General features: G+C 41.6%; 2 protein-coding genes across 3 annotated transcripts; one reads left to right on the top strand and one right to left on the bottom strand.

Moving 5' to 3' along the window:
• Positions 1-1,794: 1,794 nt before the first annotated feature.
• derl1 (derlin 1) lies at positions 1,795-7,154 on the bottom strand. Its single transcript, XM_026183581.1, has 8 exons — positions 6,805-7,154; positions 5,279-5,390; positions 5,102-5,166; positions 4,438-4,464; positions 3,807-3,902; positions 3,582-3,634; positions 3,354-3,464; positions 1,795-2,243 (listed from the first exon to the last, which is right to left on the bottom strand). Exons 1-8 carry the CDS (start codon positions 6,955-6,957, stop codon positions 2,102-2,104), a joined length of 759 nt encoding a protein of 252 aa, XP_026039366.1. The 5' UTR covers positions 6,958-7,154; the 3' UTR covers positions 1,795-2,101.
• Positions 7,155-8,290: 1,136 nt separating this feature from the next.
• On the top strand, positions 8,291-20,385 carry tbc1d31 (TBC1 domain family, member 31). Of its 2 annotated transcripts, none has more exons than XM_026185102.1 (23): positions 8,291-8,702; positions 12,115-12,255; positions 12,455-12,570; positions 12,888-13,066; positions 13,246-13,397; positions 13,480-13,639; positions 13,878-14,078; positions 14,201-14,374; positions 14,447-14,541; positions 14,620-14,766; positions 15,241-15,374; positions 15,623-15,756; positions 15,875-16,054; positions 16,148-16,380; positions 16,497-16,569; positions 16,710-16,789; positions 16,881-17,016; positions 17,615-17,707; positions 18,063-18,191; positions 18,305-18,460; positions 19,214-19,283; positions 19,365-19,535; positions 19,791-20,385. In XM_026185102.1, exons 1-23 carry the CDS (start codon positions 8,632-8,634, stop codon positions 19,937-19,939), a joined length of 3,174 nt encoding a protein of 1,057 aa, XP_026040887.1. In that variant the 5' UTR covers positions 8,291-8,631; the 3' UTR covers positions 19,940-20,385. The 2 variants fall into 2 exon arrangements, with proteins under 2 accessions (XP_026040887.1, XP_026040888.1); XM_026185103.1 differs by having other exon boundaries at positions 8,292-8,702; positions 14,462-14,541.
• Positions 20,386-20,441: the final 56 nt, after the last annotated feature.

The following is a 20,441-nucleotide window of genomic DNA, read 5'->3' as shown; positions in this document are numbered from 1 at the left end:
CTAAGTCACAATTGCAAACACAGCCTGACTGTAGGGGGTTTGCATTGAAATGAACTGGGCTATCACTGTGTGGGCTGGGGGAAAGGATGTCTGTAGCTGTAGCTTGTGTACAAAGATGCGAAGGAATTTAGAAGAACCCCACCCACACCTGTTTCACTTCAATATTTCTGGAGTGTTTTGACTGAAGAACCCTCATCAAGTCATACCACAGAATTTAAATCAAGATCAGGTTTTTTCCCCCCTCTTTAACCATTCTGTTGTACCTTCAGTTGATTGACTGCTGCTCTGATAGTCTTCTGTAACATTTCCTGGCAAAATTTTGAATTGTTTCACTTGGCGATCGCAAATGTTCCAGGCCAGCAGCCACAAAATGTACTCTCTCCACCATGCTACAGAGTTGGGATGAGGTTTTGGTGCTGGTCCTAGCACCACGTATTCACCAGGCTTCAGTTGATCCATCTATTGTTCACTGAAACCTCATCAGAAATGTTCTCCGTGGAAGGATGGCTGTCAAAAAGCCATTTATAGGGAAGGGAAACAAACGAGGTAGAGACATGCAGAATTACGCAAAAAATGAACTGAAAATCTGGCAACTGTTCCTATGGAGAGATGAATCCAAATTTGAAATTAATTGCTGGTTCAAACTGTTCATTGCCATGATGGAGAGAGGTAAAACAGTGAGTGTGTACAGCCATCTGTAAAGGACGGTGGAGGCTCTGTCACGGGGTGCAGCTGCACATCAGCCAGTGGTTTTGGAGATATTGTCAGAATTGATGGACACAGAAACGTACGTTGATCCTCGTGTAACAGAATACGGAAAGCATCTGATTGGCAATCACTCCATTTTCAGCATAATGATCACAAAAACACTTACAAATGCAGTAAAATCATACCTGGATAAAAAAAAACCACACAATGGAACACCATCAGAGCCAGAGCCCGCACCTCAACATCCTTTCAAGAAGTCTGGAGAACCATCCCTGAAGTCTGTTCTGTACAACTACTCTCTTTTTTTTTGGCATTAAATACAGCATGTCCATGTATGTTTGCACATTGTAATAAATCACTGCACCCACTTTCCTAGCAAAATATAAAGAAATCAGGAATTCAAGACTTTTGCACAAAGAGTTTTGACTTTACTACTTGTGGCTGTTGTAAACGTTACTTTGCTTCCTCCGACTATTTCCTGATATTTAGGGAACAAATGATTTCCAAGTTAATATCCAGATGGATAAATATTGACAATGAGTGCTAAATGTGTGTTTTATTATATTAAGGTGATTTCCAATATGTCTTGTTGGCACCTGATTGGCTGAATGGTTGTCTCCTGTATAAGTAAGACAATGACACACTGACTCACTCAACCTTTCAATAAACAATTGCTATATTTACAAAAAAAAGAGCAGGATCCTATCTTTACCTATATTTTTTTTTTCAGATGAAATCAGTAAAAGATCCAGGTCTGTGCCACAGAGGCTCACAAACATTTCACACCAATGTAGAATCAGACCTGGAGACAGTGCTCTCTAAATAGCTTTGCCCATGTTCTGCTGAGGGGACTGCTGGGAGCACGCTCCCAGTGCATTGGTAATTACAATGTAATCTGATATGGCATCACAGAGAGTGAGAGGAGGAGGGGGAGGAACACAAGAGTTGAAATCCACAGCGTGCTGGTGTGCAGCTGCAACATCTCTCATCTTGACAGTCCAATGGCAGGGTGGGTTAGAAAGGCGGAAGAGGGATGGTAAGAAGAAGATGAGAAAGAAAGAAGAAAATAGACGCGGCAGTCAAGAATAATCACCAAAACAAAAAAAAGAGAACAATTTAATTTTCTATCTTCCTAACATGGACACATTTCCAGTAGTAAAAGTAGAGCTGACTTTACTTAGTGAACAGAGCCTACAGCCAGAGTCCAGGTCCTGCTGTGCAGGGCAGTGAAATGCGTGCCTTCTCAAATTTGATCCTGTTGCATCTTCTAAAGTTAACCATGAATTAAATTTAAAGTCTCAAGATTCAACAAGAACAAATTCAATGAAACAAGCGTTTAAATCTGAGAACAGCTGCCCAGCTCTTCTGGCAGCTGAGAGAGTGCAGTTCTCTCTCATTCGCCCCCAAGTCGGAAACCTTGCCCCCAGTTGTGACGTCCTCCGAGTCCCCCTGCATTGTCCTGGGGAGCTTGCCTCCTGGTCGGAGGGACTCCAAATCCGGACACCCCTCCCCTCCTGTTAGGAAAGAACCGGTACCTGCAGAGAGATGTTAAAATGTGATCTCTGAACTCAATCAAGCAACAAAATCTGTTTGGTTTTGGTGAGAAGAATTAGCATTATAAATTTTAAGTGTGACAAAAGCACCCATAGCTACACCACACAAACATATCTGTGTTATCGGTTTTTTGATAATTTGTTGTCTGCCTTGACTTTGTTGTTACATGATTCTGTGGCAGACCCTCAGCCCCTCCACTGGGAAATTAATTTTCAAACATTTGACTCAAATAAGTGATTGGACGGGAAATCAGAGGTAAAATCAACCCTTTTAAAAGACACTTTAGATATCAGTTTGTGTTTGAAATTTTAACCGAGCAACAGAGGGTTTCATAATTGTGGAAATACAACCCTATCATTAAAAATAAACAGTACCCAATTTAAATAGGACCACTCTCCCCTTCGTGGTCATCTCCTCAGGCAGTGCAGCAATGTTTCCAACACCACTGCTGCATTTGAATCATTCTGTGACAGTCTGGCCATTTCCATGTGTGCATGTCTGAATCTCCTTCAGCGTCTCTGAGTCATGCTCACTTGCACATGGTCCGATTAGGACCTTCAGAGAGTGATCTAAATATGGGAGCCTTGCTAGAAGCAGTGCAGCTCTTCTAAAGAGCCAAAACCACAGATGACTTCATGATTGCACCTTGCAAGGACGAGCAACAAACACTTTCAAACCCCATGTCATTACAGTTGTGGTTACCCCTTGTGCTGCTGGTTTGAAAAGACTATATAACTTTGCCTGTTAGTTATCAGTGTGGCCACCAGTGACAATTACAACATGACATTAACTGATAAAACAGTCTTGGAGTTGCAAAGAAGTAAACTGTAAAACTGACTCATTAGGCAGGAATGCACATTTTCTGTAAGAGCCACAATAACTAAGTCTTCTCACAAAGTAAGGCTAAAGCAGCAGATTCTCCAAGTGTACTGAGATAAATGAGAGTTTAAACTCTGGATTGTGACAGGCGATGTGTTAATAAAAAGCTCCATAGTGTTGTTTTAAAGCTGAGTGCACTTCAGTAAATGCAGTGATAACACTTAAACACTAAAACGGCGCTTCTGAAATGCTGCGCGTGCACACAAACGTACAAGAACTCTGGCGTGGAGAGGAAGGCGCGTCCTCCCAGGTCCATGGGGTATTTGAACATGAGGAAGAAGTAGAGATGGCCCACCAGGTTTCCTGTCAGTTCATTCACAAATCTGCACAAGAACAAAGAGAGGAAGATTACTCACAGGAACACCATTACACAGTTAGTACAAGTTATTCCCCAGACTGGAATACAGATTTAAAGGCTTTGATCTAAATTTGTTACTTACGATCCTCCGATGATAAAGTTGAACGCCAGAATGACCCAGGGTAGATAATGAGCCTAGAACAAAGCAGCAGAAAATTGTGTTCATAAAAATCCTGGAATTATTTATGCTGAGTTAGCATAAACCGTCACAGTTACGTCATTGGTATGTGTATTTTATCCTTTCTGATATTTCTGTGAAACGTGAACCTGACAAGAAGATAGAGCATTCAACATTTGATGGCCGTACCTTAAACTGCGTTCCAAACCAGAAGGACACCACGGTGTCTTTGTTGAACTGAGCCCAGATGTACAACACAGACATAATCAGCGGGATCATCAGCAGCTGAAAAGATGAACAAAACCAGCAAGTCACAATCAACATGCCAGGAGTATTTTTACAGTACGTTTGCAAAACATCTAGTTTATGTAAGTCTGATTCATTTTTCTGCACATTGTCATCCCACGACCACCACAAGTTCATTGTCACATACCATCAAACAACACAACAGCCTGGCTCTGTCCAAAGACAGTCAAATCCACTTACCGGTACTAGCACACCTAATAGTTAATGCGCTGCTCTTTAATCTGTGCAATTTTATTTTTTTCCTAATGCAACTTCTTGGCCAGGAGCAGAAAGAAATGGTCTGGATACGCTTTGTGAAATGCCGCATAAATTAGTAAGCTTTAGAGGAGCAGGTGGCAGCGTCTCTGCAGTGTTTATTTTTTTTCTCCAAAATGTAAACCTTTCCTTTTTAAAGTGGGTGTCTTGTGTTATGAAACACTCCTAAGATTTCAAAGGACAGTTGTAAACAAATGCTTTATATAGACGCTACAGCAGTCTACATGCAAAGAGAGAGACAGACGAGGAAGATGCTCACCTGCATGTTTATCAGCAGCCCGGTTATCTGCAGGTTGAGTCAAGGACGACAACAATAGAATCACAGCTGGAGCTGTACAATTAGAACAGCTGGGGACCGGGAGGTTGCCAGTTCAAATCCCCTACACCAGTTTTTGGAAGCTGCCAGTCACCTCTGCCGTTTCCACTTGAGCAAGGCATCTGACCTTGGCATGGGAGACCCCCACTTTTTTTTTTTTAACCGTTCTCACCATTTAGCTGAACTGACAAAGACTGAACATGTTGTTTGGATGAGGTAGAGTTTTGCTGCTTTTCCCATATAAAGGAGAAATGTCTGAGCAGCAAACACCCAATCTGAGCTGAACTCTCACAAGAAGACAGAGAGCTGAGATGTGGGCCTGAGTGTACTGCTGGTGCTGCATGTGACCTAGATTAGGTTTCTCTGCTCTGCAGGGGCAGACTGACACTGGGCCGCTGGCACAGAGCCACCCTGACATGGCACACTGCTGCAGCGAACGAGAGAGAGGCAGAGAGAAGATGAAAGAGAAATGCAGGAGGGGTCAGAATGAATGGTAGAGTGGGAAACAGGCTAACAGGGAGGTAGCTGGATGATGAAAGAATGATTTCCTGTTAGGTAGATTAAAATGTGAGATTTTAAAACAGGAATTGCCAGTTTGAAAGGATACAACTATGCAAATCCAGTTGAAGAGAAGCATGAAGATATAGTCTGCAGGCCTGCCATCAAATGACCCTGGTATAAGAAAAAGAAAATCAGGACGAAGATGATGATGATGACACAAATGAAAACAAGATGCTAGAAAGAGCACTGTATGTTTATAAACCGCCTAGGCCGGTGAGCTTACCTGTCTCTAGCCGAGTGGAGTAATGGTAGAGGAAATAAAGGTTGACCAGGTACAGGAAGCCGGTATTAGGGGTTATTGGGAAATAAAGAGTGGCTGTCACTGGTCTCCAGATCTGAAATAAGCAGAAGAGTTATTAACCCAACAGAAAAATCAGTAAGACATCAACGTCGCTGTGCCTGTTTGCACATCCAGATGTTCACCACCAAGTCTGTAACACATTAAGTCTCATGTGGGTTGCAAATTATTACTTCCTGTGTGGTATTCCTCTGCAGAGTGTGTGTTTCCTCACAGTAATATTTGAAAATTGGTAAAAGAAGTTGAATCAATACCACATTTAAAAAATTAATGGGAATTAATGGTTAAATTCCCATTAATCCGGAGGCAAAAGACAAGATGCAGTTACAATTTAAAGGAGTGTCTGATCATACCATTATCCAGTTTTTGTGCCGTCAAACAAAAAAAAAAAATCTTATTTTGTTGTTTGGGACTTGACAAAAGGTTAATAACTTTTCAATCAACAGAGTCTCATATTCAATGCTTTCACACAGCTTGCGTGACCATCTTAACTATAACTTGACATTTTATAGGCTCATAAAGATCAGGGGGTTATATATAGTATACTGACTCTGCACTACACTTTTATTTCAGTTTATTTTGCTTTCTTTCATTAGCCATACAATAGGCTGCCTACATAATGAAATTAACTGTGGTTTTAATCAACATGTCCTAAGATTAATAATCCACAGCAAGAAAGTCCAATAATTCCAGAAGGTGCATGGATTGTTCAGTGAAAAGAACCTTATTCCTTCACTTAAGAAAACACAGTAATACCACTGCAAACAAAGTACATAGCAAAGTACTGTATTAATGCTGTAATTATTTATATTTAATATTCTTCAGATTATCCCTTAACTATAGATGTGAGATACATTTCGAATTACTGAAGGTGGAAATCATGACATGTCCTTCTAAGTTAAGTACTAGAACTGATATGAAGTGAATTACTTGGTAGCTACTTTTCAGCACTTAAAGTGATCACACTGACCGATTCCCTTTGCCCTGAGCTGTGTTTGATTACTGATTTACACCTATGCCCTAAGCTTGCACGAACCCACTTAGAGGCCTTCACAGTGCCTGAGGGCCTAATTTCATAACATCCCCTGCAATACATGTCTCCACCTTGTGGACGAGAGCGCACTAAAACTAACTTATATTTCCACAACAAATACTTTAAAATAAAACATGTCTATACTTCTCTGGTAATTAAATTATAAAAAATATGTATTTGTTTTCATATTTGGTTTACATTTCAGCGTCACTACATATCCAAGCATTTTGACAACATCCGGAAGTCCCACCCTCCTGCGTCTCGCCCTCTCATTGGTTGCCCCACACTCAGGCCTCCTGAGTTAGCAGTGCTAGCCACCTGCTAACTAACTCCTAGTTTCCAAAAGACAGTAACTCAGCATTTATCCGCTATCTAATCCAACAGACAGACAAGTTACCAAAAACCAAGAAACACTCACATGAAATCTGCTGAAGACCATCTCCGGAAATAGCAAGAGATTCCTGATATCAACCAATCCCAATTTGCCTATAAGGGGAACAGCAATGGAGGCAGCAAACCAGTACCGGGTGATGAAAGGGATGCTTCTGAACCAGTCCCCGATATCTGACATCTTTCCATAGGATTACTGCCAACTTTGAGACCAGAAATAAAATTTCTTCTTTAACAATTCCCTAAAGTCCTTCCCAAATCAGCGACTGCTTCCTGTCTTTATATCACAACTGCTCCACTGTTAAGTTTACATGACGTGGCTAATCACGGTGAGCTAGCTTCAAAATACGATGAAGCCACTGACATCAGAAAGGAAACATCCGGTTTAGCTTTCCAAAGTAAAACCCAATTCGACAACTGTTACCACAGACTGGATAAAACAAAAAAAAAAATTACTTACTATATGACTATTACTGAACTAGAGACAAATAAAATCAAAAATATAATTTAAATTATTATTACCAATTAACAAACTACGTTTATCCGAGGCAAATAATGGAAAATTACGCATTTTTGAGCGTACTGGAATGCTTTCATTTTAAAGTTAAACGCTTGTTGCAGAAAACAGCACTTGTGATTGGATACACACATAAAATGAAGAATTTTAGAGAAACCATTCCTGTTCGCGCTGTGTAAACGTGTTACAAAGGTCCTTAGGCAGTATGATCAGTTCGTGGGGTCATTTATAATATTAAGGATGTGCACAGTTGACGATAAAGTGTAAATACATGCCAACCCGTGTGTGCTTGCACATATATTGACCAAATTCGTTTATAAAAAGCTCTTAATTTAACCATTTAAACCGGATGTGTTTTCAGTATCTAACAATATCTTGTTTGCCTTACATTTTATTGCACTTCCTGTGAAATTTGCAAACACGCTCACTTGACCATCCAGAGGCAGCCAGCAACACAAAGAGGCGTGCCGAACGACGCCGTTCTCGCAGCCCCCTGTGGAGATCTAAAAACAGACCACAAGAAGAGAACTGGGCACGAAATAATGCTTTTTAAAAAAGTGGTGGCGATCAGTTAATCGTAATTAATTATCAGTTCAGTTCAGGGTTCAGTTGCTGGAGTTTACCTTTTATCTTTCACTCTGCCTTTAAAGAAGTGGGTGAAGGATTTGGATATTTTACTTACATACTTAAGTATTAGAATGGCTTTTGGAGGTCTGACATATGAGATAAGAAAACTTATGATAATAAAAAGAATAACTGAAAAACTCGGAGCTTTATTGTGTGGATGTAGATGAATGTATGAATAAATATATAAAATAAACAAATATACACTAATACATAAATAAACGTCACGTATTTATTTTTTCAATTTTATTTTTAAATAAAAATTTACTTAATATTCACTTTTTTCTGGGTCTTGTCGAAAAAGAAATCTACAGGGGTGGAAAAAAAACCTCGCGTTCATGTTCCTTGGCCACGCCTTCTGCCGTATTTCGTCAATTTTGGGCGACAAAATAACTGTTCTTAAACCCAACCAATAAAATAAACAAAACAATAACAAGTGAATACAACCTGTTCGTAGGGGGTCAGCTAAACCTTTAGGGCACTACTTAAATCTGAATTACATTGCTAAGCCTTAATCGAGGGCATTAACGGTTTCTCTCATTACCGCACTTCGTCAATGTTACTCTTTTAAATTTGCCGCTGTTTACCCCGCCTGTAAAAAGATTAGCCGGCTAACCTGCTAGCGGGGAAGCCATGCTATATCATAGTGACATTAAGTTAACCCAAGCGGTGTTTTGTAAATTTACCTCCTGAACTGTGTGGACTTTTTTGAAAATGGAGGTGACGGACATTGGGAACAAAGAGGAGGGTAAAATCTGGCATCGAAAACCAACACCGGGGAAGAGGTAGGTTTAATTTTCACAAAAGTCTTCTTTAGTTTCTCAGACTGTCAGCAGCTGATGCTGCACGGACTCATTTACATGCGGGGCATCTTTATTACACATAGCGCTCTAAGTTGTCAGTCTGTATTCCCGTGATTGCTGTATTTTGGCACTCTTACTTTAAGTATTTTTGCTGTCTGTTGGTATTTACATAACGAATACTGATTCGTTACTACTGTTGTGATGAGTTATTTTATTTACTAATTGCAATCAAAGAATTAGTTATGTTTTACTAGTTCATTAAGGCAGCAGTAATCCTAGAAAACTATGAAACTTTAACTGTAGTTTGTAACAGCCGTTATGGTGTGGTGTCCCTTTAAGACACCCAAGTCGAGGGTTGATGGTGTCATCAGTGTGTGCCACTGCTCTTGCTCTCTCTCTCGCTCTGGGACTATGAGGACACGTGCCTTCACGCTCGTGCTTAACGAGAGACGGACTTATGTTTTCTTTTCCAGACCCTTTTTTTTGTTTTGTTTGCAGCGCTTGGGTTGTATGAACGCTGGGCATTTTGTTGTTGAGCCGCAGCCGTTCAGCCGGGCTTTTATATGGTTGCTGAAGAATGCGTATTAAAGAACCACCGTGGATTACTGATACCAGTGTGGGTGTGTATCCTTCCGCCTAGCCTGCTAGGTGTTTTGACGCCTCTTCTCAACCACACAACACAACCCAACGTTACAAAATGGCGCCCGAACATCTTCTCTTGGACCTCAGTATGCAGTATCTTCGAGCATCTGATGATTGGTACATAAAAAGGTACGACGCGGCAAAGTGGCTGTCCGCCATGTTTCGCGGGAACGGACCAGGCTGGCCTGGACGAGGACGTCGGGAGGATCAAAGGGTCGCGGCGGTGCATTTCCATGGCAGCGGCTGGAGCTGCCCCAGCGTGGTTTGTGGACTGTGGCGCCGTTCTCTGTTTGGCCTCTTCGTCGTGGCTCCATTGGATGCGCGTGGACCTGCGTTTCCTGGGCGTGGGTTCGATGCAGCTTTGCCATAGTTCCTGAATTTGAATTTTTTTTTCTTATGTATTTCGTATTGGTTACTGTTGTAACATGACTGTTGTTTGGGTTTTCTACAGTACTTTCTGGTACTGTTTTCACATATTATGCTGTCTGTTGCAAGTTTGTGAAATAGAAGAAACGCAATGAAAGGGGAATTTCATTCTGTCATTGTCCTGGCTGTCCTAAGCTTATTTTCTTTCTTTGACATTTATTTGAATGGGCATTCACCATGTGGGACACTGTCATGTATGCCAGTTTGTCAATTTTGGACTGTACATTCCCCTATTTTGGTTTTGACGTCTTATCCTGCTGACCATGTATGGAGGCTGGTTAAGTTTGAACTGTACCTTTGCTGTGTTCGGCTGGGGACAGCCTTTGTTTAACCGGGGGGGAATATGTAACAGCCGTTATGGTGTGGTGTCCCTTTAAGACACCCAAGTCGAGGGTTGATGGTGTCATCAGTGTGTGCCACTGCTCTTGCTCTCTCTCTCGCTCTGGGACTATGAGGACACGTGCCTTCACGCTCGTGCTTAACGAGAGACGGACTTATGTTTTCTTTTCCAGACCCTTTTTTTTGTTTTGTTTGCAGCGCTTGGGTTGTATGAACGCTGGGCATTTTGTTGTTGAGCCGCAGCCGTTCAGCCGGGCTTTTATATGGTTGCTGAAGAATGCGTATTAAAGAACCACCGTGGATTACTGATACCAGTGTGGGTGTGTATCCTTCCGCCTAGCCTGCTAGGTGTTTTGACGCCTCTTCTCAACCACACAACACAACCCAACGTTACAAGTTCTAGCAAATCGCAGATTTACAAATGATTTATGTTTGAATGTGAATCAAATTAAAGGAAATTTTGAATAAATAAATGAAAATCTTCTTCACAAGTCTCTGACTGGCTTCATGAATATAAAAATGTTGCGACTAGTGCACTGTGACCTCACCCCAAATTTCACCCCAATCAAACATCCGTGGATGAGACATGGATGAAATTGTCTATGGCAATTATTTATTATTAGTCCTTTATTTATCCAGGTAAAAAATCTCATTGAGATTAAAAATCTCATTTCCAAGAGAGACCTGGCATTTATTTGTTTGCTGTTTAGTTCAGTTTCTTTTGAACATGGAAGCAGTACACAGAAAGTCATGCAAAATACACTGCTTCACTTTGGCTGACTTAGTTGACATATCCAAAAGAGTGGGAAGAAGTGCACACTTATTTAACCCGACTCTTTGCCAGTAAATCCATTATTGTTTATCCTGCCTCTTTATTGATATTAACCTCAATAACAACAATATACATATTTATAATTTCACTTTTACTTGCATTTACATACACTGTGTGAAATACAAAATCCAAATACCTCCAATTTTGGTGTGTTGATTGCAAAATCTGAATAAACCTGGAATTCTAACTAATTAACCAGAGACATTTATTGACATTCAAACATCTCTCTCTTTCTTATACCTAACGAAAACCTTATCTTTATACCTGTTTCTGAACTGCTTTATCTTTGCACATTGCTTCAGTTCTAGTTTCACTCCACACACAGAAACACAAAAATATTTTCTTGTAGTACGCACAGTGACTGTTTTCAAGTTGCAAAAACCTTTAACTCTTTACTCCTTGAAACCCTACTAGGAGTAAAACCTTGGAGGTCTTTTGTTGCTTCCTGTCATATTTGGTTGTAGAACAGAACGAGTGAGTGTGCATCAGAAGTTAAAGAGGGTGGTCTCTGCCTCTGCAGCTGCCCTTGAAAAAAACTGGAAACATCACATGGTCGTCACGCCACATCTTTGACTAACGTGTCATAACTCGTCATTAAGGGTTCATGGGAGGTCGTCAGATATCATCTTGGGGTTGTTAAATTATGTAGTTAAATTCTTTCTCTTACAGAAAACATGCTTTGAATGTCTCGTGCTAGTTGATCATATTTTGCTGTGAACGAAATTTATGCAAAATTTGTATAATACTTAGTAACAAGCAAATTTTGTTCTTTTCATTTAGGTCGAATCCTTGTTGCTAATCATTCATTTTTAGGTTATTGTTTTTAGAAAATATTAAATAATGCAAGAATGATCTATTCACTCATTTTCTTTCTAACATTCTCTCACACCACCATCAAGGAGCCCAGAGATGAAATTTGATTTCGATTTCAGTTCTTTTATAAAGAATCTGTGCCAGTGAGAAATTGTTCTATTCCTAAGGTAATGTTAACATAGCTCATATCCCACACCTGTGTAAGTAAGACCTCAGGTGGTTAATACAGACAGGTGCAGAGAGATCGTAGTAGATCTTTTCCTAGGTGACCACTAGGGAGCAGCGATGATTCACTCAGACACTATTTTGTCTCTGATGAGGTGCCTTGTTTGCCTTTTTCAGTGTGTTAGTGACTGTGGTCCGCACTGCTCAGCAGGCCAAGACGGTGCGTTTCCTCCACGTGGCCTTCGACACCACTGGTGATTCCTTCCTGGCTGGGGATCACCATGGCAACATTTATGTTTTTGACATCAGTAGAAACAGGTGTGTGGCTATGAGGGACACTTGGTTATTTAGTATATAAATGTACAGAATTCTGTATTGTTTAGGATTTACTTTTATCAACCAGGATTGTTTGATTCATAAATGTTCTTCCTTTGAATTAGAATATTAAATATATTCAGAATGGAGTCTTAAAACCTTTGATGCTTTTGAAATTTATTTGATTTTATTTTATTGATAGATTTCGGCTGGTGCAGAAAACAGGACAGGCGTGCACTTCTTTGGCATTTAGCCTCCGCAGGACTACAGAGTTCCTCGTGGCTTTGGCTGACTACACTATTAAATGCTTCGACAAAGGTACGTCCTCACACATAAAGTGCTGCTTAGTTTTTCATTTGTAGTTCATTGTACGGAATTATTGTAGGGTCTACCGTACAATATAAAGCGCCTTGAGGTGATTGTTGTTGTGATTTGGCGCTATATAAATAAAATTGAATTGTAATTTTATTCTTAACAAAAAAATTTTAAAGGATTTTCTTTATTGTAACCACAGCCAGCCAGCACTCTGCGGGTTTTTTCATTTCTCCCAGTAGCAGCTGGTCATTTTAATCCAAAATGTGTAATTTGGTTCTTCTTTTGAACTACAAATTAACTTGTTCTGGTTAATTACATAGACACTAAGCAGCTGGTGAGTTGGATGCGAGGTCACGAGGGAGCAGTCTCATCCATCTCCGTCCACAGCTCAGGCCGCTATGCAATCACCACATCCTCAGACACAGCGCAGCTCTGGGACCTGGACACGTTCCAAAGGAAGAGAAAGCTCAACATCAGGCAGTCTGTAGGCATACAGAGGGTGAGCATGCAGACATGCTCTGCAAACTATCCATCCATTTTCTTCTGCTTAGGCAATTAATGGTTGCAGGTGAGCTGGAGCTTGTTCTAGGTGCTATAGGTCGAGACGCACTAATTTGATATAAATGAATGGACATCCACACTGTAGACTGACCACGTCAGGTGTTGTTTGCATTGCAGGTGTTTTTCTTGCCTCTCAGCAACACCATCCTCAGCTGTTTCAGTGATGATTCCATCTTTGCGTGGGAGAGTGACACACTTTTCTGCAAATACCAGCTCCCTGTTCCCGATTGTGGACCCAGAATCTTCTACAAGGCCTTTGCTGTCACACGGTGGGTCTCTCATCTCACAGCCACTCATTAACAGCCCCTTACAAAAGTCTCTAACTAATGCATACTTGTGCTGTGTTGGCAGTGACGGTAAGAGCCTTGCAGCAGGTGGGCGCTCCAACCTGCTGCACCTGTGGTGTCTGGACACCAAACAGCTGCTCAGGGTGATTCAGATGCCCACGCAGGTTCGAACTGTCAGACAGCTGGAATTCCTGCCCGACAGCTTCGACGGAGGAGCCAGCCAGGTACAAACAGCACTACCAGAAGGGTTTAGGTTTTTTCCAGTTTTCTTGTTTTCATGTTAAAAATAACGTTCTCAAAAATTATTCCTCAAGTAGATTTTTTTTTTAAGATAATCTCATATCTTGTACATTGAAGAGAAAATTAACTGGCATGTAACTAATATGGCTATATGCTGTTAATTTGTACATTTCCTCTGAATTTCTCAGTTTCCTTTTTGGTTATAACTTTAATGTCTTATAGACACTGGGTGTGTTGAGCCAGGATGGTGTGATGCGGTTCATCCACATTCACACATGCAAGCTTCTCTTTCACGTGGGTTCCCATGATGAATCCATCACTACAGTGGCAGTAAGCCCTAACGGCCGACACATTGTGGCGATCATGGATAATGGAAGCGTCAATATCTACAGCGTCCAGAGTCTCACGCAGGAATTAAACAAGGTGACAAGCAAGAATGTGATGAATAGGGTTCATACCAAAAGTTACCACATGTCTTGATTGGAAATTTTGTGTGTGCGCGTGTGTGTGTTTGATTGTTTGTTTTACCCTGGCACTCTCCACAGCCGCCTCCCTCTCAGGTGGCAGTAGTCTCTGGTGGTGAAGCTGATCAGGACTTTTCAAACCTAAAGGTCAAGGTAAGGTCAGAGGCTGTTCAAAGACCAACCAAGAGTTCAGGCAGACGCACACAAGTGAAGACCCTTAGACCTCCTGCTGGGACTACAGCTGAGGATAAAGAGGTAAACTGCTAGAACACACATCATTTTGTGGATGTAATGACTGTGTAAGCTAAAGGGTTGTTTTGAATTTAGTTTCTTTGTGAACAGAATGAACTTCCAGCTGGTTTAAATAAGAAGAGACTGGTGGCTCTGCTAAAGGCATTTGGAGAATACCCAGCTAAATACAGGTAAACACAACTTTCACCAGGAAGATTTAGGCATGCATGTAGAAAAATAATAAGTAATTTTCTATATTTGCATTGCAGAATGTTTGTGTGGCGGTCCTTGCTGTGCCTGCCAGAGAATCATGCAGCATACAGCAGTCTGACAGACAAAGGCCTACATTCAGCCTTCCTCACTCTGCATGAGAAATACCCCATCAAAAGTCACAAACTGCTGAGAGGACTGCAGAGGTGCTCACACTCACGCATATAATCCAATTCAATGCAGTGTTAATTATTTAGAACCAGGTCACAACAACAGTCACCTCGAGGCGCTTTATTTTGGAGGGTAAAGATAGAGTACCTATTTGAAAGAAACCTTAACAATCACGCAAACACTTGGCGACAATGGGAAGGAAAAACTCCCATCCTCCGCAACCTGTTGGGGGTGAGGGGAAAGAAAAGAGAGTGCGAGACAGGACAAAAAGGCAAATCAAAAACTTACACAAGTGTTGGTGTCTCTCAGTCCATCTTGACCCAGTTTTACTGTCAAGAAAACTATAGAAGACTCGATGTTGAAACCTTAACAGGAACTTTTCCTCCGTGTGTAAAAGGGCACTAATGGGTTAACTCAAGAACCACCACCGCCAGATTTGTATGTTTAATGAGCATACAGCATAGTTGGACCCAAAAACATTGTGACTGCTTGTTTTGTCTTCTTCACAGGGTGTTGTCTGCTTTAGCTCACTGGGCAGCCATCTTTGGAGAGGTGGAATACCTTCCTCTGGTAGCTTTTCCTTTTGTCAAGCTCTTCCAGAACAATCCGATGCTCTGCTTCGAAGTGGTGGCCACTGTCATAGGTATTTTCTTACAGAGCTCCATCATCGCTGTGTGTTTTTGCAATATTACATCGGCAAACATTTGAAAACTTGATCAGTCTGAGAATGGTACTGCTACAAGCATGAGGTCAAAATACACTGCTGCTTAGAGTGTACAGACACTTCTGATTGCTATATAAATTTGATCCAGATGCAAAAGTCCTCTTTTCTTTTAGTCAACCTGAACCTTTCACAGGAATCTCTGCTGATTCAGTTGTTTGGTTGTGCAGTGAACTGGTGCCAGCACTGGTTTGAGTATTTCCCCAACCCTCCACTGAATATCCTGAACATGGCAGAGAATGTCCTGGCTCATCATGACAAGGAGCTGCTGCAGCACCTGGTGGACTGTGGCGTTACTTCGCAGGTAACAGAAGCTGCAGAACCACAGAGAGGCTGTCAGATAATGTGCCATAAAATTGCACGCGCTCAGTGGGATCACACGTTCTCTGCACTTTTATGACACTTCTCCCCGCTTGCTCTAGCTCTTCGTGTGGCCCCTGCTGGAGACCTTCTTCTCAGAGGTTCTGACTCGGGATGAGTGGCTGAAACTGTTTGACAACATTTTCTCCAACCATCCATCATTTCTGCTGATGGCCTGTGTGGCTTACATCATCTGTTGCCGTGAGCCTCTCCTCCTCTGCTCACAGAAGCAAGACTTTGAGGTACTTTTCCCATAATTTTTTCTCATCTAATCTAATCCAGGAGAACACAAATTTTGACACATAATGAACTTTTCTGTCTCTCCTCTTCTGTAGTATTTCTTCCACCATCGTAACAACATGGATGTTGGAGCAATGGTAAAGGAGGCCTACCAACTCATGAGCAGCACACCAGCTGACATCCATCCCAGGGCCATGCTCTCTGACTTTACACCACTGACCAAAGGCCAGTACCCTGTGTTCAATCATTACCCAGAATTCATAGTGGAATACCAAAGCAGGGAGAAGGAGAAGATACGACTGCAGGAGATGGAGTATCTCAGAGAGAGGTGAGATTAAAACAAAACAATAATAAAGAAAGAAAAAAAAGTTTTTTGTAATAGTAAATATTAAAACTTAATATAAGGAGGGAGGAAGAAGGCATAACATGTAAGTGTGTGTTCAGGCAGGAGGTGTCAGCAATGCGTGCAGATTTTTTACGTCGCCAGGCTGAAGAGGAGGTCTTTTATGCACAACAGGTAGATTAATTTTTCCGAATTCTGAAAGGACTATATTACTGTAATCCTCAGACTGTGCGGCGTTCAACACAAACAAACACTTAAAATAAAGTGGAAATAAAGGGAATCAGTTTTTACTGTTTTAATTGAATCTGTTTTAGGAGCTGCTGCAGAAAGCAGAAGAACAGCGCAGAAACATTCTGTCACAGGAAGAGGAGAGACTGACACAGCAGAGGGCAAAGTACACGTTGCACCTTTGAAAATGAAGTATGACTTAAATGAATGACGGGAGTTCAGAGAATGGGTTGGTGACACTGTGCTGTGTTGTTCAGGTTGGCCGCCATGAAGAGAGAGCTCAAGGTGAAGGAGTTAGAGCTGCTGGACACAACCAGAAGACGCTTTCTCAAACACCAGCAGGACCTGAGAGCCTCACAGTTACAAAGACTAGACCAGGAGATCAGCAGGAAGGTAAATGCAGCAAGTTACACATAAAACATATATACTGGTAGATTTCAAGTTTCAATGATTTATCTCTTCTGTGTATTGTGGATGGTAATGTTTAGCACGTGGCAGCACGGTGGCACAGTGGTTAGCACTGTTGCCGCACAGCAAGAAGGTCCTGAGTTCAATCCCACCATCAGGCCAGCAGGGTCTTTCTGTGTGGAGTTTGCATGTTCTCCTCGTGTTTGCGTGGGTTCTCCCCAGGTACTCCGGCTTCCTCCCACAGTCCAAGTTAATTGATAAATCCAAATTGTTAATTGATAAATCCAAATTGCCCATAGGTGTGTTAGCCCTGTGACAGACTGGTGACCTGTCCAGGGTGTACCCCGCCTCTCGCCCTATGACAGCTGGGATAGGCTCCAGCACCCCCCGCGACCCTGAAAAGGATAAGCGGATGGATGGATGTTAATGTTTAGATGTGTATGTGTACACTTCACTATGTTAGTAATCTGGTTCATATAGTGGAAGTTTAGCACATTATAAATCCTGTAATGGACCGGAACACCAAAATGACTCAGTGTATTGTCACAGAGATTTATGTGCTTGTTGATATTTTGTGCTGCAGATGACTCTTTATGACCAGGAGACAGCTGCAGCAGTCCAGGATCTCGAGGTCAGACAGATGGAGATGGAGGTTCAAAGGAAACAACTTGAACAGGTGACAAACACCCTCCTGACTCCCTACCAGCCTCACCTCCTTCACTCTGCACTTCTTCCCTTTGTGTTAGTACATTTCTTTCCAATAGTGACTCTCATTAACCTGGAAAACAATTTCTAAGTAAAATGTGTTTCACGAACCAAGTTTTGGTTATAGCCAAAACAGTTACAGCTTCCAGTTAAATGCTCAATTAAGATCACTCAAGCATGAGACCTGTTACGCTTTGGGTAAAGTCTTGTGAAATGTGGTTTCACAGATGTTTATATAATTCCCAGCACTGTGACTGTTATTAAAAGTTCCACTGTCTAATCAGTTTTGCTGCTTTTCTTTCATGGTTTTTCCACCACTGTCCCAGCGTTTGTTGAAAGAGCAGGAGCGTGCAGGACGAGAGGATGAGGAGCAAGTGGAGAGGAGAACGAGGCCGGCGGAAAGAGAGGGAAAGAGTTGCACAGAGCTGCTGCGTAACGCTGAGGAAGACATGCAGGCTAGTTACAAATTCCAGTGTAATTGTCAAACATGAAGTCGTGTGTCCATCTGGCTTTTCAACAGGAGCAGTAGAGTCACCTAAATCATATTTCTCCACAAACACACACACAGAGCCGGGAGGAGTTCCTCGGAGGGGCACGTCAGCTGGGCCTGGAGTCAGACTGGAGGGAGGTGAGGGAACGCCTGCAGCAGGCGGACTCTGGGCAGGACAGGACGAGAGAGGGACTGACAGAGACGGACACTGTGGGAGATGTGGCAGGAAGGAAGGTGAGAACAACATGCAGAGCTGGCAAAAATACAGACATTCTGCATTTAAGAAGTACATACACTTGTGTTACAAACTTGAGTAAAACTTGAAGTACTGATTAATGGGGGAGGGGCGGCATGGGGTGTACTAGACCATATTTATTTCAAGGCTTTTGTTTTTCAGATTTATAGAGAAATAAAATATTTTGTTTTAGATTATAATTCTATAAAGTAAAATAAAAATAAACATAAAATAAAAATAAAAGATTTTTATAAAGCCCGATAAAATGTACATATACCAGTAAAAAGCCACTGACCTTGGGCTGTTAGGCTGGACACTGAATTATTATTAAAAACATCATAACAACGACTTGGTATCACAGCACAGGGCACACGAGCACACACCAAATCTATCCAGTCTCTTTTTGCCTCCTAATGTCAGAAAGTCCCCCCTTTAAGAAAATAGAGTAATGGGAATTTTATTTTATGCCTTAGTTTAGATTGCATGTATGCTTTATTTGACATTACTGTACTTGAGAGTGCTTATATATTATTTATAACCAGTGGAATTCTTGATTACTAAAATAACTGTTTGCTGCAGCCCTGATTTTTATTATGTGTCGGCTTGAAAAGTGACAGAATATATGAGTTTTTATTGGGCTTTTATGTGAGACCTTAAGACAAATCTTTGTGATCCCAGTTTATTGTTATCATCATCATCTGATGTAATGTGAGCATTGTTCATTTAAAGAATGACTGCTTGTTAATTTGCAGTGGGATGAGGTGATGACTCTCAGAGCTCTGCTACAGGATCATCACCAACCATGCCCTTCAGCATTTACAGGTATTACCGCCTCACTGCCACACACAGACACACACACAGTCTATTATTCAGACTCATCTCAGTGTATTTATTGTTTATCAGATGGTGAGGGGCAGACGAGGATAAGGTCACCGTGTTTGAGTAGAGACCCTCTACACAGACACGGTGCCGTCACTCCTGTCAGGACTAACTCCTTCACCACTGCGAGACCAGCAGGAAGTCAGGTGTTGTGTCTGAACAGCAGCTCACCCTCAGAGAGCACCTCCACCAACTGTAAGTCCTTGTTATCACCATGTTTTTTAAAAATTAAGTGGCAAAATGTATTTCCCCATCGGTTTACCAAAGCTGGGTAGTATTTCAAGTAATGATCTATTGTAACCACCGCACGATTATAATCTGATTATAATAATCTGTTACTAATCTGTCAAGTGTTGGAGCACAACTACAAACTGTGAAGCTGCCTTCCTTCTATCCTCCTTTGTCAAATGTGTTTTTGTATCAGTAATCCTTTCTTTCTTTTCCTGTCAGTCTCACTGGACCGAGGTCGGGCCCAGCTGGACAGCAGTGAGAGAGAACTGCTGAAGGAAATCAGAGAACTGAGACAGAAGCTGGCAGCAAGAGCCAAAGAGGGCAGCTCTGCCTCCTCACAGTCTGTCCACACACTGTCCTCCCAGTGACCACAACTCCCTCAAACTCTGGCTTCACAGAGTCACAGAAACATATTCTTATCTCGAGACCTCTGGAACAGACGGACAGTGAATCAGACCGATGAGCTAACTGCTTCCAAAGAATGTTTTTGCCATCCATCCCTCCACCTTAAAGTACAAATGCAGTCAAACAGCTTCCACTCTTCATCCTCATGAAAACTCATGTTTTAGCAAAACACAAGTCGAGAACAGAAACAGTTTATTTCAGTTTCTGGCTTTGTTTGTGCTTCATGTCATGTGCACATTGTTGCTCGCATCAACCTGTAATGTTTGGGTGGTTCTCTCAAAAACCAGCTTTGACTATTTTTCTTTAAGCAGTGTGTAAGACCATCTGACATACTCTCGGTACTGTGTGTAACGGACTCACACGCTTCTTCTGCAGAGTCCATAGTGAAGAATAAACTGTTTAAATTTGCTGTCATGTTTTTAACAGATGTGCAGTTCTTACATGAGTCCTTTTTTACTTTAATGT

This window comes from Astatotilapia calliptera, chromosome 11 (genome assembly GCF_900246225.1).
Source record: "Astatotilapia calliptera chromosome 11, fAstCal1.2, whole genome shotgun sequence".
Classification (NCBI taxonomy): Eukaryota; Metazoa; Chordata; class Actinopteri; order Cichliformes; family Cichlidae; genus Astatotilapia; species Astatotilapia calliptera.
The sequence above is the reverse complement of the archived record's forward strand: the minus strand, read 5'-3'. Positions and strand labels throughout refer to the sequence as shown.